The sequence below is a fragment of the Sinocyclocheilus grahami genome, unplaced genomic scaffold (assembly GCF_001515645.1).
Source record: "Sinocyclocheilus grahami isolate Dianchi unplaced genomic scaffold, SAMN03320097.WGS_v1.1 scaffold9.1, whole genome shotgun sequence".
Lineage (NCBI taxonomy): Eukaryota > Metazoa > Chordata > Actinopteri > Cypriniformes > Cyprinidae > Sinocyclocheilus > Sinocyclocheilus grahami.
In genome coordinates this window covers 771,451-791,211 of record NW_015505188.1, presented here as the reverse complement: position 1 = coordinate 791,211, position 19,761 = coordinate 771,451, and the positions used below count along the sequence as shown (strand labels likewise).

General features: G+C 36.5%; 1 protein-coding gene across 1 annotated transcript in view; it reads left to right on the top strand.

The window, feature by feature from the left end:
• myo15aa (myosin XVAa) overlaps positions 1–19,264 on the top strand; it is a 32,560-nt gene extending 13,296 nt beyond the window's left edge. The window contains 44 exon segments of the mRNA XM_016281916.1: positions 236–317; positions 797–927; positions 1,063–1,158; positions 1,423–1,658; positions 1,743–1,921; positions 2,709–2,781; positions 3,077–3,268; positions 4,022–4,128; positions 4,244–4,326; positions 4,989–5,112; positions 6,745–6,945; positions 7,073–7,137; positions 7,218–7,294; positions 7,779–7,938; positions 8,076–8,171; positions 8,252–8,338; positions 8,922–9,000; positions 9,092–9,233; positions 9,427–9,517; positions 9,657–9,807; positions 9,888–10,003; positions 10,106–10,165; positions 10,906–10,981; positions 11,087–11,202; positions 11,466–11,584; positions 11,733–11,874; positions 11,951–12,062; positions 12,926–13,000; positions 13,268–13,473; positions 13,569–13,711; positions 13,821–13,893; positions 14,498–14,570; positions 14,682–14,755; positions 14,880–14,962; positions 15,058–15,188; positions 15,272–15,366; positions 15,456–15,533; positions 15,630–15,726; positions 16,333–16,493; positions 16,649–16,782; positions 17,793–17,926; positions 18,017–18,150; positions 18,815–18,955; positions 19,127–19,264. Coding sequence (XP_016137402.1) covers positions 236–317; positions 797–927; positions 1,063–1,158; positions 1,423–1,658; positions 1,743–1,921; positions 2,709–2,781; positions 3,077–3,268; positions 4,022–4,128; positions 4,244–4,326; positions 4,989–5,112; positions 6,745–6,945; positions 7,073–7,137; positions 7,218–7,294; positions 7,779–7,938; positions 8,076–8,171; positions 8,252–8,338; positions 8,922–9,000; positions 9,092–9,233; positions 9,427–9,517; positions 9,657–9,807; positions 9,888–10,003; positions 10,106–10,165; positions 10,906–10,981; positions 11,087–11,202; positions 11,466–11,584; positions 11,733–11,874; positions 11,951–12,062; positions 12,926–13,000; positions 13,268–13,473; positions 13,569–13,711; positions 13,821–13,893; positions 14,498–14,570; positions 14,682–14,755; positions 14,880–14,962; positions 15,058–15,188; positions 15,272–15,366; positions 15,456–15,533; positions 15,630–15,726; positions 16,333–16,493; positions 16,649–16,782; positions 17,793–17,926; positions 18,017–18,150; positions 18,815–18,955; positions 19,127–19,228 — 5,127 coding nt within the window. The 3' untranslated portion in view covers positions 19,229–19,264.
• Positions 19,265–19,761: the final 497 nt, after the last annotated feature.

Sequence of the window (19,761 nt, the reverse complement as noted above, 5' to 3'; positions counted from 1 at the left end):
TTACTGAAATAAATGAACTTTTCCACGACATTCTAATTTATTGAGATGCACCTGTATAGGGTGAAATATAGAATAGAAATGGTTATAATGACATTTACTGTCTAAATGGACCACATTTTACTGTATTTCGTATGCCTACAGCATATAGGGTGAAATATTATGAAATTGTTTCCACTGAAAAACTTACATTGATCAAAATCTGTTCTGAATAATACACTATATCTTTTATTTGCAGGAGCTGTCTAAACGGGAAGTGGTCAACGTCACTCATCTTGTCATTCCAGCTGAACTTGGAGCATTGCTGCAGGCAGCCGCTGGTACTGCATTTTCTCACGCTAAGAAACACTAATATAACATAATATATATTTAAATAAATGATATTGAACTTTCTGTTTATCAAAGAATCATAAAAAATTTATCAAGGTGTTCACATAAAGCAGCCTAAAGCCATAAAGCAGTTTCTTGAGCACTAAATCAGCATATTAGAATGATTTCTGAAGGATCATGTGACATTGAAGACTGGAGTAATGATGCTGAAAATTCAGCTTTGCTTAATTTAAAATATAACTTTGCTTTGCAGTTTAAAATATATAAAAATAGAAACAGTTGTTTTAAACTTTAATAATATTTCACAGTTTTGCAGTTTTTTTAACTGTATTTTTTCATCAAATAAACAGCCTTGTTGAGCATAAAAGATTAAAAATCCTTACCGACCCCAAACTTACAGTAGTGAACAGTAGCATGTATATACAGCATGCACTGCCTGTCTCACTTCTCACCTCTCACGTCTTTTTAGGAGGTAGAGAGCTCCATTCTGATTGTTTGGCTTTAGTCCAGGCTCCCACAGTTCAGGTGGAGTCACAGCTCACGCTACCTCTTGACATCAACAACTACACTATTTCCAAATTTGTCCAGATTCACTTCAAAGTAAGACTTGCTTAAGCAATTTATTCCAAAATCACAAATAATCTCTCGTACTCAGATATTTTTTTCTGGTCTGACTGATATACCGTATATTAAGTTGTATGTTTTTAAAATTTTTTTATTTTGATGAATGAATAGGAGGCAAAGTTTGGAATGCTAACTGCACCTTTAAAGACACCACTAACCCACATTGATGACGATCTTATACATGACGCTCTAGATGTCTTTATCATGGTACGCTGCATTATATTCTGTTAAAGATTTTGTCTTTGCCATCTATTATAGTGTACATGCAATAGAGCTCAAATGTGAGTTCTGGCATGAAAATCCCATTAATTTTCTCCATAGAGTAACAGATTTTTAACAATAACCTATAAACCCTTCAACACAGACCTATTATGAGCACGAGATTGTTATGTGAAGATATGTGCCTCTGTTGTAGCCATAAGTCAGTGTGATTTCAACTTCTTTAGCATTGTTATTTCTTTCACTTTGTAGATCTTGAGGTTTATGGGTGACCCACATCTAAATGGTGCTCAGGAGAATTTATTTGGAAACTACATCATCCAGAAGGGGCTTACCAACCCTGGTTTGCGGGATGAAATCTTATGTCAAATTGCCAATCAGGTTTGGAGAAACACCAATCCAGATAACTCAGAGAGAGGCTGGCTGCTGCTGCTTGCCTGCCTGAGTGCATTTGCACCATCGGCCAAAATGGAGAAATACCTTCTGAAGTAAGAAACACACCAATATTTACATTGATTATGTCACAAACTACATTTAAGCCTTCATTATGTTTTGGCTTTTATATGCATTAGGTTTGTCTCAGATCATGCCTATAATGGATTCAAAGCTGTTGGCCAACACAAGCTCATTCAAGCCACGCAGAAGTCCCTGTATGGACCGGAGGCTGCGAGGACTTACCCATTGTCCCTTCTGGAATGGACAGCCAATAGGAAGAAAGCAAACATGGTTTTGCAGGTGCACTGTTTTGATGGTGTGTGTCAGTTTCACTTGCACTGTTTGAGTTTCTGCAACCTTGAGTCAATGTTGGCCAGTTAAAACTCTTAGGGTGGGTTGCATAATAAAAAGGAGTCAAGGTCTAATTCAGTTGCATTTAACTTTAAACCTTAACTAAACTTTAAGTCTTGCTGCACCATTACTCTAAATTTCATTTGAATTAAAGTTTAAGTCAAATAACACCTTAATTAACAAATCCTTGATTACCTCACATTTCTGCCTAATTTAGTCTTTATTGGTGCAACCTCCCCTCAGTTTTTACTCTTCATACACACATTTCAGCACTAACCCCTGCTTGAAAACAACAACTGTAACCAGCCTAAGATGGTTGGGTGGTTTTATCTGGTGTTACAGTCTGGTCATAGCTGATTACAATAGCAGGCTGTTTTTAGATTGGTTTTGACTACTACTTTAGCTGGCCAGGCTGGAAGACCAGCTGACCAATCAGCTAAAACCAGCTGAAACCAGAATATTTTGAGATACCCTTGTTTGGAATGAAAGAGATATGCACACTTATATAAGACAAACTCAATAGATTAGAATAGAACAGTTAAATAAAGCCCTGAAAGGCTCTTCCATCATCGTAATCTCCTAAATCAGCCAGGCAGGTTCCTTTGTTTCTTAAAACCCTCTGGAGACAATTGTGTAAAGCGCATCTATATCAAGTGATACCTGATCTGTAGTGCTATACAGAATAGAAACAGACATTTGCGTGTAGTCTTCACTTCAAACCACAGCTGTTAAAAGTCATGTTCTATTGACAGGGACATCTTTCCTTTGCCCTATGCACTCCTGGACGAGTGGGGAGGATTTGGCTGGAGATATTCTACAGCATAGGTACACAATCATGCACAAACTATCCTTATTATATTCCTTCTTTTGTTCCAACCGTTTTCTCTCCAATGTCAGCTAACACATCTTTTGATTTTGTTCATTTTCAGCCAGTGTAGGTGTTGTAATGTTACAATCTATTCATCACAAGGAGCTTTTTAACATGCTGTATGCCATGTCATTAGTGCATGGCGCTTTCTTTTGGACATGTTGGGATATGTACAGTCTATAATGAGGCCTTCATTATCTCTGCCATCTGTAATTTGCCTGAAATGAATAGTCTCATTAATTGGATCCGCAGGGGTGTGACGGAGGCCTGGAAGGGGTGTTCTGTTATCATGAAGGAGCACGGGCAGTGGGCGGAGCTCGCAGGGCATGATTATGTAATGGACTTGATCGCAGACATGGAATTGATGAGAAATTTTCCCAAGCAAAAGTCCTACTTCATCATCTCCGCTGAGAGTCCCACCAGAACTAGGTCCAATGCCAGCCTGTCAGTATCTACATGATAGTCTTGCATGTTTATTGTACTTTCATTTACACTGGAAATGGGTTATGTACTCTAATATGATGCATGATCATAAATATGAGTTATATTTTAATATATCTGTTTTGCATGTAATTTAAAAGTGAGTTAAATGTGAGTGTCATTTCTATGGCATTAGTGGTTCCAAACTAAGGACTAACAGTGCTTGAAAATGTTGTTTAGTGCCACTAGCAGCACAGAAAAGGCACACTTCACCTATAAGGCACAAAAAGTGAATATTTATATTATAAATATAAATAATTTCTGTTAATGCTCTGCTAGCTGATTTGTCATTCATCTTGGACTTTATAATGACATCTAGTGGGTGACATCTAGGTTTTCAGTTACAGATGCCATTGTAGAAATGCCCTATTCAAAGCCATAAGTGATTAATTCCCCTAGTAATATTGTCCAATAACAGGGAGCATGTTGGGATAAGGTGAATATTATTCATAGCTCAGTATCATGTGGTCCTAATATATTGTCTGTGTGCTCTCTGTGATGCAACCTGCTCCATGTATAATTAAACAGCTTTGTACTGTATATGTCACTGATCTAATGTACATCATTTAAAAAATTTTTTTTATTCTTTATAATTAACTTTTTAATGAGTAAAAAATACATTGTAATTTTTTTTAAGTATAGTTATAGGCTAAGTATATTTTTGCAGTGTTATTGGATTGTTATCTAATATTTTGTCCTCAATATGAACTTTCACAGGGCTCTGTTTGGAAGCGGATTTGATTCTGACGATGACAGCTCACCTCTGCTCCCTCAAACAATGCCAAGCTCCAGTCTGCCATATTCAGCTGGATATTACAGCCACGGTCAGCTGTTTTTTGGGCTAGTTTTTAAGCTGTTTTTACATATTCTGTACAAAGTAAATAGCATGATTCCTGTGTTTTTTCCCCACTACCTGTAAAAAAAAAATTAATTAATCAGACTTCAGTGAGGCACCAACTCAGAAAGGCATGGACAGATATCTCGACAGCCTGTTTGACCCAGTTCTGTCTGATGGTAATGGGGTAAGTGTTTCTTGTTCATTCATGCCTAATTCAGATAAGTGTAAATGTAATAAAAGCAATATTATTTGGAGGTTAAATGCAACTATTTATGGAAAGAATCTTAAAAATATAACAAGAATGCATGAAGAAAACAACTGGCCACTTGATCCTCATGGAGTAAGTGATTGAGTGTATCAAATGTGCGCTATGGGTGCCAGGTCCCCTGAATTGGGTGTGATTAAGTTACTAGTTTACCGTATTTCTCACAGCATTGAGCGTACCTTGTTTTTTTGCTATTAGCGTTGTCATTTTGAGATAATATCTGGTGTTTATAAACACGTATAGCGATATGGCAGTGGGATTTTTTTTTTGGCAATCATACAACAATTTGATTGCGGGCACTTGTAAAAAATAAGCATGAGAATTTTTCAGTCAAAAAGGACTAGTTAGTTTAAAGTTATTATTTTTTGCTCATTTAAAGATCCTAGACTGGTTATGGGAAACCAGACTCTTGTGGTCTAGGCCAGCGTGGTTCTGTCTCAAGTGCACTAGTAAATGGGCCTTGCTCCTCTTAGAGAGTATAAGGTACTCCCATGGGGAGATTGATTTCTCGTATGACTGAGCTGGGATCGGTCCAGCCCAGAGTTGAGAACCTGTTTTGCTTTGCCTTATCTCTTCTGCAGGATTTTGAGAAGTCATCCAGCATGTCCAGCCGTATGAAGGGAGCTGGTGGGATTGGAGGGCAGGATGGTGACAGAGAGAAGCCCCTCTCCAGCAGGCCTTATCCCCCTGGACTGCAGCCTGGTGGTGAGCTCTGCATCTGTTCTCTTTCTGCTCTCTCCGTACCACACATCAATTATGCATTGATACCCTGGGGTCAATTGGTACCTGAATGCAATCAATTGCCGGATAAACATTCAGACTTGCAAATTATGTAAACCGCACATTTGCAAATGCTTTGCATGATAAATGATCAATGTACCGTTTAGACTGATTTAATGCTTTGGTGATTTTAAGTGACTGTGGCTTTTGGTGATTGGTGTTCCATGGGTCATTCTATAAAATGGGTGCCATTTGTGTTCCTTATACTAAAACAAACACTTAACAATAAATAGCTGATGGCAACTTTTGTACTTTTTTTTAATGAACAAGAATACAGAAACATTATTTTAATTATATTTTTGTAAACAATAATTATATATTATTCTAATTATATATTCAAATTATATTTTATTTATAAAATTATATTAACATTTTAAGTTATTTAGTTAGCTTAAGGTGCAACATAATTATGTCATATGTTTACAATTTTTTTCACTTGAAACAAATAAATGTTACCTGAAATAAAATATAAAAACTTAAAATGTGTTTTATTTCAGCAACATGTCTCATTTTCGTTTAGTTTAACTTGAAGTACTCAAATAACTAAAACTAAATAAACTAAAACTAATTAATAAAAATGAATAAAAACTATTGATGAAAACCTAATACAAACCTAATCCAAAAACAAAAAAACACAACAAAATTACTAGAACGGAAAATATAAAAATGACATCTAATTCAAAATATTAACAAAAAATGTAATAGTTTATCAATGATACTTAACTATATATATTAAGGATGCACCGAAATGAAAATTCTGGATGCACTTGGCTGAAAACTGAAACCGAAAATGCTTTGTAATAATTATTTATTATTTTATTAAATAATATAAAGTAATTTTGTAAGAATTTTTAATTTAACTCAATAATTTTAATGATACTGAATAACACACGTTTATTGAAAGTAACATTAAATAAGTAATATTAAATAATATATATATTTTTTTCAGTTCTCTGCAACAGAATCAGATTTCACCTACGAAGCTATTATTATCACACAGCAGGGAGCAGATCAGTGAATGAGAGGGTAGCGTCATTTTACCAGCGTTGCCATGTTACAACACAATAGCGCTATTGCAAACAGGAGCAAATATACTACATATAAATTTCCTATCGGTGCGTTATTTGAGCTGACTTTTTTTCCCGAAATTTCAGTGCATCCCTAATATATTTATACTATATATATATATTGTTTACAGTCTGTTTTGATTTTATTTTGTGTGAATATACATATAATATTGACTTAATTTGTGCAACTTAATTTAATTAGACTATTTAAAACTTTTCTTGACTTGAAAAAACACCTTTTAAAATAGTAAAAATTTGAATATTTTTAGCACATCCATCCTGTTAATGAGCAATATATGCTGCAAGGTGTTTATTTCACTTTCAGTAGTATTGTTCATGTTTATTTTATATAGGGGGTCTGTACACAGCTAATTGGGTTTCGTCTGACCTCAAACCCCTAGCCTAGCCAATCCTTGCATTAAATCGTTTGATTAAGACATGTTAAAGGGGTCAATGCTTACTGATCTTTAGCCATATTTACTGTCCTCAGCGGTGCCAGTTCTACCTGTAATGGGAGGAACAATGATGCCACCTATACCTATGCCAGCTATGTCTTCTGTGCCTCATGCATACGCCCCTACCGCCGTACCTTCAGTACCCCCAATGCCAGCTATGCCTTCTATGCCAGCTTTGCCAGCTATGCCACCTTTGCCAGCTATGCCTAATGTGCCACCAATGCCTGATATGTCAGGTATGGATGCTGCATAAATGACGCTTTCCGCTGATTTATTCTCTGGGATCATTCGTATAAGACAGCACTGTTTATTTCTGTGTGTTCTAATCACAGTTATCAGAGTACATCTGCTTTATCTCTAAAGGTGTAGATCCGGCTGTCTTAGCACAGCAGCAGCAAGCCATCATCAACCAGCAAGCGATTATATTGGTGAGCACATACAGCATGACTTAAACTTGCAGTTAAATGCTAAATGCGTTTGAATACTGTTCTAATGTGATGTACCACAGGCTCAGCAGATGACAATGCAAGCCATGGCCCTCCAGCAGCAGATGTATAATTCAGTGCCAGCTCCCCGCTCCAGCCAGTACAGTCCTGTGAGTATCTCTGAGCACTGATTACAATATAGTCGATAAATCATTAGATATCAAGAGAACTCTTTGATTAGATTAGAATAACATATATAGAAGTCATATAAGCACTTTAAATTCCCACATGCACCAAGTTTGAGGTCTTTAAGATTTAGATTTTTTTTTCCAAAGAAGTCTCTTATGCTCACCAAGGCTGCATTTATTGAATATAAAAATACATTAAAAACATTAATATTGTGAAATAATATTGCAATTTAAAGTAACTATTTTCTATTTGATTATATTTTAAAATCGAATATTTTCCTGTGATGGTAAAACTGAATTTTCAACAGCCGTTACTCCGGTCTTCAGTTTCACATGAATTGGGTTTCGTCTGACCTCAAACCCCTAGCCTAGCCAATCCTTGCATTAAATCGTTTGATTAAGACATGTTAAAGGGGTCAATGCTTACTGATCTTTAGCCATATTTACTGTCCTCAGCGGTGCCAGTTCTACCTGTAATGGGAGGAACAATGATGCCACCTATACCTATGCCAGCTATGTCTTCTGTGCCTCATGCATACGCCCCTACCGCCGTACCTTCAGTACCCCCAATGCCAGCTATGCCTTCTATGCCAGCTTTGCCAGCTATGCCACCTTTGCCAGCTATGCCTAATGTGCCACCAATGCCTGATATGTCAGGTATGGATGCTGCATAAATGACGCTTTCCGCTGATTTATTCTCTGGGATCATTCGTATAAGACAGCACTGTTTATTTCTGTGTGTTCTAATCACAGTTATCAGAGTACATCTGCTTTATCTCTAAAGGTGTAGATCCGGCTGTCTTAGCACAGCAGCAGCAAGCCATCATCAACCAGCAAGCGATTATATTGGTGAGCACATACAGCATGACTTAAACTTGCAGTTAAATGCTAAATGCGTTTGAATACTGTTCTAATGTGATGTACCACAGGCTCAGCAGATGACAATGCAAGCCATGGCCCTCCAGCAGCAGATGTATAATTCAGTGCCAGCTCCCCGCTCCAGCCAGTACAGTCCTGTGAGTATCTCTGAGCACTGATTACAATATAGTCGATAAATCATTAGATATCAAGAGAACTCTTTGATTAGATTAGAATAGCATATATAGAAGTCATATAAGCACTTTAAATTCCCACATGCACCAAGTTTGAGGTCTTTAAGATTTAGATTTTTTTTTCCAAAGAAGTCTCTTATGCTCACCAAGGCTGCATTTATTGAATATAAAAATACAGTAAAAACATTAATATTGTGAAATAATATTGCAATTTAAAGTAACTATTTTCTATTTGATTATATTTTAAAATCGAATATTTTCCTGTGATGGCAAAACTGAATTTTCAACAGCCGTTACTCCGGTCTTCAGTTTCACATGATCCTTCAGAAATCATTCTAATATGCTGATTCTGCTCAAGAAACCTTTCTTATGGAAACCATGATACATTCATTTTCAGGATTCTGAATAGAAAGTTAAAAAGAACAGCATATATTTGAAATATAAATATTTTGTACATATATACGTATATATATACAGTATGTATTTGAACATACTGATGGACAGTTAATAAATTCATAAGCTGTTGTCATCATTTTTTATCATTAAGACCAAACAAGAAACTGGACCTGTTTCCTACAAACCAACCCCTGCTTCTCCACCACAGAAATCTTCACAGCGACAGTACAGTATGTCATTACATCAATCTATATACACCTTCATTCTTAATTTTACTCATTAAAATGACTGTTTCATTATTCTGTTGATATGTTTCCAAAGGTCCAACTAGAAGAGATCCACCAGCGGGAGATGTGATGCGAACCACTATCTCAAACTCTGAACATTTAGAGCCAAGTCACAACATCAAAGACATTATCAAGCAGTACCAAACAAACCCTGTAAAACCAACAGAGATTCCCAGGTGAGAAATGAAAATTTTTAGATCCAGTTCCACATCTTTAATAATGAATGACCTGAACTGAAAACTGATACACAGCTAACCAATGTTCTCCTTGACCTTGCAACAAAACATTGATAAAATATTAAACAAAAGAGATCTTTAAATTAGAACAGAACAAAGACCAAAGCTCTAAATGTGCTGGACTTCAATGCAGGAGGGAAGCTAAAGTGTTTTTGAAGAAACCAGACCCCCATGATGAAGCTATGATGATTCTTAAGGACCAAATGAGTGCTCCATCTCCACAGGTAGATCAGTCATAGTTTATTCACAGATAAACTGACAGTGATAAAGTCATACGAGTTAAAATGATGTAAAGTATTACTAGTAGGCTTTAGTATTATCATTGCAGTTAATGCTTAGCATATTGGTGTCCCACACAACTAGCGAAAGAAAACCTACACTCCAGCCTCTGCCTCGTCATCTGCAAAGGAGTATGATTATGATGGAGAGGCACTGAAACCAGCAAAAAGCATAAAGATGAAGCGATCACCTCCTGTGCCAGCTGTTAGTCAGAGATTCCCGGCCGCTGCACCTGGTAAAGTCTGATCATCTATGTAATTTAATTTCAGTTCAATATAGAAGTCATTTTAGCAAGGCTATTGTGTTGCATTACAGTATCTAGAGAACTTCCAGTAGAAGAGGAGAATCTTCAGACTCAGCTGCACAAGAGGAGCAGTGAAGAGCACTACACCTACACCAATGTACCATGGAAGATCTACCTGAGGAAAGAGGCTAGTGTCATTTGTGTTGTGATGGGTCAATGGGACACAGGTCCTTTGCTCTAAAATATGGAAGTCATTTTGAAACATTCAATTTGTGTCATCTGTTTTTAGGTTTTTTATCCGAAAGACAGCTTCAACCACCCGCTGATGCTAGACCTCTTGTTCAAGCAGGTTTGATATATTTTTTTTGTTTGTTTTTGTTTTCAGTTCACTTTGGTATTAGGGCTATCAATTGATAATCTTAATCTTGTAATTTTAGTGTTAACATTAATACATTCAGTTTCTAAAAATTAAATAACAGGTTAATGTGTAACTATTTGTTTTGGCGGATGAAGTGTGGATATAACATGAGGCATACATTTATGGAATAGTGCTCTTTATTTGTCCAGAATAAAATAACAAAAGCCACTTTATGGACATAATCATAATAAGAATAATGCTCAACAAGTCTGCACTGCTCAAAAATACACTTAAAACAGAAATAGTGTGAATTTATATTACAATTTTAAATGTTTTCTACTTTAATATATTTTAAAATGTAATTTATTCCTGTGATGCAAAACTGAATTTTCAGCATCATTACTCCAGTCTTCAGTGTCAAATGATCCTTCAGAAATCATTCTAATGTGCTGATTTGATGCTTAAGAAACATTATTATCAATGCTGAAAAAAGTTATGCTGCTTAGTATTTTTGTGGAAACTGTGATACATTTTTCAAGATTTTTTTTTGGTGAATAGAAAGTTAAAAAAAAACAGCATTTATTTGAGCTTTGACTCTGTCATTTTTTATCAATTTACTTGCTGAATAAAAGTATTAATTTCTTTCAAATGTATTTCGGTAGTCTATGTAAAGGTATTTGTGGTTGGTTGTAGTTTTATCAACTATAATTACAAATAAACTTTCATCTCAGATTGTCCATGACACATTCTCAGAGGCTTGCATTCGCATTACAACAGAAGAAAGGCAGAAGATGAAATCCCATTTTGGTATGATTTTTTTTGTTGATTAGATCTCTTAGATCCACATTTATCTCATGTAATATGTGAACACTGCTAATGGAGAGGAAAATGTTGTCTTCTGTATTGTGACAGCGGAGCACAACATTGACATGAATGCCACAATCCATGATGAGAATGTGAAGAAGAAGATTGTGGTTGCTGCAAGAGACACCTGGGAGATCTACTTCTCACGCCTCTTCCCAGCATCTGTAAGGAATCTCTAGACCAACGTAGACCAGCATGAATTTCAGAGCTGGTCCTGGCTGGTTTATGTTGGTCAGAGCTGGTTTAGCGGGTGGCCCAGCATAGCACTCTGTTCACAATTACGTATTAAGCATGGTTCTGGTGAAGCTAGTCTGGTGTTGTCAGCAGCATCCAAAACACATCATACTGTATTCTGATGTTTTAAGCAGGCATTTGCTGCACCATAATGCTATTTAGACCAAGCTGAAGTCACATTCTTCCTGAACAGGGCAGTGTTGGCACAGGGGTCCAGGTGCTGTCTGTATCTCATAGAGGGATCAAGCTTGTGAAAATGGTCAGGAGCAGTGCGGTAGCCCCAGACTACTTCAGAGTTCTGCGACCCTACAGGTACCAGTTACTGAGACTTTTAATGTCTGTATTTTAATCATTGTTTTTAATTAAATTGTATTTTTAATGACACAATTAATGACACTGCCATCACACCATGAATATTCTTAGTTGTGGATGTATTGTGATCATTGTTAACGTCTTACAGCTACACAGACATCATGTTCGTCACCATTCCTTCCAAAAACATGCTGGAGTTCAATCTCACCAGTGAGAAACTGATTCTGTTCTCTGCCAAAGCTCCTCAGGTCAAAACCATGATTGACTACTTTATCACAGAGCTGAAAAAGGTCAGTTCTCACACACATTGGTTTGCTTCGGAGATGATGTGGTGCTGTGCGTTAATTGTGCTCTCTCTCGCTTTAGGACTCAGACTATGTCGTTGCTGTGCGTAATTACATTACAGATGACAGGAAGCTGTTGAGTTTCCACAAGGGAGACATCATACGCTTGCAGAAAATGGAAGGCCTAGATGCAGGTGAGACTGCTTTAAACCAAAAGTGGTCATGAAGACTTGACTTTACACTTCACATTGAAGGGAAAAAGAGTCTATATAAGTCTTTTAATAGTTTTCTATTTTTAATACATTTGTGGCCCTGGACCACAAAACCACTCTTAAGTCGCTGGGGTATGGGTCAAAATTATTTATTTTTCTTTTATGCTAAAAATAATTAGGATATTAAGTAAAGATCATGTTCCATGAAGATATTTAGTCAATTTCCTACTGTAAATCTATTAAAACTTAATTTTTGATTAGTAATATGCATTGCTAAGAACTTCATTTGGACAACGATTTTCTCAATATTTTGATTTTTTTTGCACCCTCAGATTCTAGATCTCGGCCAAATATTGTCCTATCCTAACAGACCATACATCAATGGAAAGCTTATTTATTCAGCTTTCAGATAATGTATAAATCTCAATCTCAAACATATTGACCCTAATGACTGGTTTTGTTGTCCAGGGTCACAATTGAAAATGTAATTTATTCCTGTGATCCTTCAGAAATCATTGTAATATGCTAATTTGCTGCGCAAGAAATATTTCTCATTATTATCATAATTGTAAAAACTATTATGCTGCATAAAATATTTTATTCAGGATTCTTTGATGAATAGAAAGTTCAAAAGAATAGCATTTTTTAAAATATAAATCTTTTGTAACATCATACATGTCTTTACTGTGACTTTTGGTCAATTTGATGCGTCCTTGCATAAAAAAACAACAACTTTTCAATGGTAGTGCATTGATATAATATAGACAGAGAGTATACTGAGGATGCAAAAGATGTTATAAAAGGCACAATAACTTGTTCATCTAAGCTCTGTGACTGTTTCACAGGCCAGTGTTATGGTTGCATAGTGAAAAAGAAGGTGATTCTCCTGGAGGAATTAAAAAGAGACACACCTGATTTTGGTGGGTCGTGTGTGGACACCTGCATGGAGTGTGTCTTGATGTGCTGTTTTATAGTGCTGCACTTAGCAGTATCATTGCAGTTGAGTTGCTGGTGTGCAGACATATCTGAAATTCAGTATCCCTAGTTGCATGTATAAAACCTGTCTTCCTTCCTTAAGCATGATGGTTTCCCTGCTGCTTTTTATTCCGGCACTTCAGTCTACTCTTAAAATGTCATTCTGCTGTCACACACACACTTTCACACACCATGTGTTGTATCGTACTAAGGCTGGAAGTTTGGGGCCATTCATGGGCGATCTGGGGTTTTCCCTGTGGAGTTTGTTCAGCCAGTGGCTGCTCCTGACTTCATTAACATTCCTGTGGACAAGAAAGAGGAACCCAAGAATAAGCAGGGTCGCGTGGCCGCATCAGCAGCTGTGGCTGTGGCTGTAGGGTCGGCTACCGCAGCCCATGAACTCGACCGGTCAATTGAGGTATATGTGTTTAACAGGCATGTAGTCTGAAATTCGGATTTACATGTACCATAGATCCTTCTGAGTGCCACTGTGTTGCTGCATTTCACCTCTAGGTGGCGTCTCATGTCAGTGAGTATGCAGAGGCCTACACAGACAGCACTGATATGGACATCGATGAGAGATTCTTGCAAGACAGCCAATACAACATGGTGGAATTTGCAAAGAAATATTTCAGAGGGGCCCAGAGAAAAATTGGGTCAGTTGATTACATCATAAGGGAAATTGTGAGCTCAGGTTCTCACAGTTACATAGTTGAATTAAAAGAAAATGTGTAATTGAAACATTGACATGCTTATATTTTGCAGTGATTCATATAAGAAAAAGTCAAAGAAAACAAAGGAATCTAGGGAGCCATCAGAAATGGTGAAATTTTCCAAGGTATAAAATGCATACCATACTATCACTTTTAAACATGTTCAAAAGAATAGTTAATTTAAAATATATATTCTGCCATTGTTTACTTTATAATGAATGGAGGGGGAGGGGGAGGGGCATTAAAGTGGTCCATACATCTTGTGCACTAATTCCAAGTCTACTGAAGTCAAATGAGAGCTTTGTGAGAGGAACAAATCAAAATTGAAGTTGTTATTTACTAAAATTGGATAATTCAGTTGAAAAGAACCATCTCAAAGAATGAGCCATTCATGAATTGTACATTGGAGATCTAGGGTGAATATAATGTTTTTCTTTCAGTGAATAAGGGCTTAAATTTTGAACTGATGTCATATAGATCAGTGTGGCATCAGAAGACTTGAAGTATTTTAACACCTTTTATATTATTATTATTACTACTACTACTACTACTATTTAAAAAAAATTGGTTTGGAATTACAGGAGAGTGAGTAAATGATGACAAAATTGTAATTTTTTTGGTGAACTATTCCTATTCCTATCCCTTAAGTTTAGAGACCATGAAGCAAGACCTTAAAAGTTTCAATATTTCTGATACATATTCTGATTGATTTTTGCTTTGGTTATGTAGTCTCCAATTCAAGAGTCCCTAATCGAGTTCACTGATGAAAACATGAACAAAGTAGCTGCAGAGATTTTTCTTGGTAAGCAGAATGTTCAATATGAACATATTAGGAGACACATTTTTTTTACTGTAATCTATAAAAATGTAATGTTTACTATGTAATTCAACTTCAACAATTCTTATCTTGCAGCTATAATGAAGTTTATGGGAGACTACCCTATGAAAGGCCAGACTGAGCAGGAGGTCATCAGCACCATCCTAAGGGTATGCAGCTCGTCAAAAAGCGCAACAAGAATTCCCATCATGAATTATTAAGATAACCAGACAGAAATGTGCTAAATGTCTTCAATGCCACTGCAATATGCAATATGAATAATCTCTGTTGCAGCTGAGTGGCGAGTATGGACTAATGAGAGATGAAGCGTACTGCCAAGTCCTCAAGCAGATCAGTGGGAACACCAGCTCCAAGACGTATGAGTCTGCTTCTTTCTGAATGAAAAAACCATGGAGGGCTCATTTTAATGTGCCAGGCAGAGTCATAAGATGATCTTTTCTGTATTTCACAGGGAGAGTTGTCAGAGGGGCTGGAGGCTGCTGTACATCCTCACTGCGTACTACAAGTGTTCAGAGGCACTCAAACCTTACCTGCTGAAGTACCTCCAAGACGTCTGTGCAAGTCCAGGGGTGCACTTTCAGGGTATACTACTGTTTTAAGTACAAGTTACAGCTGCACATGAATGAATACTGACTGATGATTACACAAACATGATATATTGACAGGAATTGCCAAGTCTTGTGAACAGAACCTAAGGAAGACGTTTCAATATGGTGGACGCGCTGAACATCCTAATGGGATGGAATTGAAAGCTATGCTGGTTAGTTGCACATAAACAAATTTTAATGCTAATTTTAGTGACATTTTCAGCTGTTTCTGCTTAATCATGCACAATTCAACATTTTCAAGGCTGGAAGGAGTTCCAAGCGGCAGTTGTTTCTTCTTCCTGGTGGAATTGAACGCCACCTAAAGATCAAAACCTGCTCAGTATGTTGACTCTATGATATTTATTGCAACTTGATCAACCATGTAATTAATTTAGTAGGGACAATGTGATTCTAATTCACTTTTATTATATTGGAGGTGTCTTTGGATGCCATTGAAGAGCTGTGCTATGAGATGGGTCTGCATAAACTTGAGGCCTTGGATGAGTATGCTGTATTTGTGGTCACAAACAGAGGTGAGATGACAAAAAGGAAAATGCTAAATCTAAATCTAATACCAGATTGTTTGTAGTAGCTGATATGGAAGTTCACTTATCTCAGGAAAGGAAAGGGTCAATTTAATGTAAAAGAATAGTTCACCCAAAGATGAAAATGTACTCACCCTCAGGCCATCCAAGATGTAGATTCATCTGTTTCTTCATAGGAACAGATTTGGAGAAATTTTGCATTACGTCACTTGCTCACCAATGGATCCTCTGCAGTGAATGGGTGCCATCAGAATGAGAGTCCAAACAGCTGATAAAAACATCACAATAATCCACAAGTAATCCACACCACTCCATAAATGAATGTCTTGTGAAGTGAAAAGTTTTTATCAACTGTTTGGATGCTTATTTTGACGGCACCTCTGCATTAACTGCAAAGGATCCATTGGTGAGCAAGTGATGTAATGCTTTATTTCTCCAAATCTGTTCTGATGAAGAAACAAACTCATCTACATCTTCAATGGCCTGAGCAAATTTCAGCAAATTTTCATTTTTGGGTGAACTATTGCTTTAAGATGATCCAAGTGATACAAGGATTGAAAGCTGTATTCTCATGTGTTGTCACTCTTTCTCCAGGTCAGAATGTCCGCCCTCTAAACAAAAGAGAGTACATCTTGGATGTTGCTACAGAAGCTGAGCATGTTGATAGCAACTACAGTCTGTGGTTTCGAAGAGTGATCTGGACGCAGCCACTAAAGTTTGACAGTGAGCTCGGAGTCACTATGCATTACAATCAGGTACATCAGCCAGACTGATTCAATTTCACAGACATTCCTTTCATGTATTTTGCTGCTTATTGCACAAGTTACAAAGATCTGAGGCATTTGTTCTCATTTTGATCTAAGTTTTCTCTGTTCAGTCTACAAATCTGATCTTCATTCACATTTTACAGGTGTCCCCTGACTACTTGAAAGGGCTGCTCAATGTTGTCCCACAGGGTAAAGCCAGTGAGCAGCAGCTTCAGCAAGTGTCAAAACTGGCATCTCTTCAACATCGTGCCAAGGACTTGATCTACATGCCCACCTTGTAATGCAATTAATCTGACTGACATCATACAGAATTTATCAAGCAGATGTTATGTATCAATGAAAAGCTTAAGAAATGTTACATTTACTCCACTGAATCAAATTACAATTGCACTTCATATGTGTGAATTGATTACTATGAATTTGAGTCCTTATACATAATTAAATTATTATTATAATATTCCTTTCAAAAGTTTGGGGGTCTGTAAGATTAAAAAAAATAATTTAACACTTTTATTCATCAAGGAAGCATTAAATTGATCAATTGAAAGTAAATACATTTATAATGTTACAAAAGTTTCAGATGTTTCAAATAAATACTGTTCTTTTTAACTTTCTGTTTATCAGAGAATCCTGAAAAAAATGTGGTATCCTCAGAAATACTAATATTCAGCATCACAACTGTTTTCAACATTGATAATAATAAGAAATGTTTGAGCAGCAAATCAGCATATTAGAATGATTTCTGAAGGATCATGTAACACTGAAGACTGGAGTAATGATGCTGAAAATTCGGCTTTAACATTACAGGAATAAATGACATTTTAATTTGTAATAATATTTTACAATGTTACATTATTAATGTATTTTTGATATATTTTCAAATAATTGCAGCCATGTTAAGTATGAGAGACTTCATTCAAAAACATTAAAAGATCTTCTCAACCCCAGACTTTGAAAAGTAGCGTGTGATATATATCAAGCCTGGTTGCCATCATTCTGGTCTCCTAATGAGACTGCTATTTGATATTTTCTACAAGCAGAAACTTGCAGGGAAATATAATCCCAGGGATCATTACTAGGAATGAGGGAGAAATGAGATCTGTCCTCATATTAATTACTGTGCCAATAATTGTATATAGGTAAAATTCCCAGTTGTAAAAACACTGTGTTGTGTTTGTTGTAACTGTTCAGTTGGCCCCTGATGGAGAACAGCACCTGGCTTGTGTCCCTGAGGTAATATAAGTTACCTTTACCATAGACTAACATTCTCTTGTTCTCTGCCATCAGCCATGAGGTTCAGGAGTATATTCCCACCCAGCTCTTCAGTCTCCAGCGGCACCAGCAATGGTTAAACATGGTGACCCAGCACATGCAGCAGGTGCAGGCCCTCACTCCTCATCAGGCCAAAGCACAATTTCTAGGTGAGGTGTTGACTTAGGAGAACAGCCAATGTGAAGGCGCACAGCCTTTTATTTAAAACACTGATTGCTGTGCTTGTGTTTCTGTTTCAGGGCTTGTGAGTGCTTATCCCATGTTTGGCTCGTCATTCTTCTACATACAGAGCAGCAGTAATAGTGCTATTGACACCCCATGCATACTGGCTGTCAATCAAAATGGTCTGAACTTTCTAAGAAAAGATACTAATGTAAGTGTAACCCCTTTATTTCCAATGCTTACTAAAAGCCTGTGTAAAAATAAACTCAGGACTTTTTTGCTAGTCTTTTTAGGCTGTATTTCTAAAACGGCAGCATATTTTTAAATAATAGCTGACCAAAGAATTACAATTCTGTCACAATTTAGAAAGTCATATGTTTGAAATGCCATGCGGGTGAGTAAGGCTCATCAAGGCTGCATTTATTTGATAAAAAAAATACAGTAAAACAGTAATATTCTGAGATATTATTTAAATACCGGTAATAAAGGTAATTTATTCCTATAATGTCAAAGCTGAATTTTCAGCATCATTACTCCGATCTTAAACGTCACATGATCCTTCACAAATCATTTTAATATGCTGATTTGTTGCTTTAGAAACATTTATTATTATCTACATTATTATTATTATTATATGTTTGTGCTAGATACAGACTTAAATGACGAGGTTAGAAGTTTTTTGTTGTTTAATTTATACAAATAAAAGTATGCAATTATTCAGTGATTAGATATGCAGTCTGCTTTGACACTGCTAACGTGTCCATTATACTGTATATTTGAAAAGATTTGCAAATTGATCTGCATTTCCTTCTATGATATTATACAACATGGTCACATACTGTATAGACTTTACAGCTGTTTTCAATGTTCTTTAGGAGCCGATGGTGAAGTTTCCGCTGAAGGAGGTCCAGTCCACCCGTACACAGAGGCCCACAGCTGGCTCCAGTTACCCGTATGTGGAGATAATGCTGGGTGACCTAATGTCTCAACGCATTGCACAGTTACAGCTGGACCAGGTATGGACTTTGGACTAAATGAAGGAATATATGATTGCAAATCATCACATAATCTAATTGTGTAATGTCTGGTCATTTTAATGCCCTTTTAAAGTGTGTTGTTAATCTGAGTTGGTCATTTTCACTGGGCCTGTGTGGGCGGAGCTTATTCCTGTGCGTTTGACTTTACAGAGTCTTGAGCTGTGCCGTGTTATCGCCATGCATATGGAGAACCTGCTGTCAGTACGAGAGAAGAGACTTACTCTGCCGCCCAGTGAAATCACTCTGCTCTAGCACCCTTTCTATTATTACTTTTATGGCAATAATTGCAATCAGACACTATTAAACTTCTACACGTCGAAAGCTACCTGTCATTGTTGATAGTGCAGTATGTCTGTTTACAATTTCAAAACCAAGTTCCAGGATTGGCTTGTTATTCACAATACTTTTGCATGCATTCCATTAGATTGAACATATGGGCCCATAATTCAAAACAGTGTAGCACTACCTCTAGTTCTGGACATGTGAAGGTCTTCTCTTAAATACTGATTTGCACTACTTAAGATTATTACATGTTTTAAATATTGATATATTTTTTGTGTCATGTGGATGTGAATGGGAAACTAAATATATGCACAACGAATGCAGGTTTAATATGAAGTCTTTCTAAATAATAATAATAATAAAAAATCACAACTGGCCTGTGTTTTCCCCGAATGTGTATTATTTATTTACATTAGATGCACAGTTTGAGGAATCATGAAACATTGTTAGTACATTGAATAATATTAACAAATGTTTGTAAAAAAAAAAAAGAAGCAAACTAT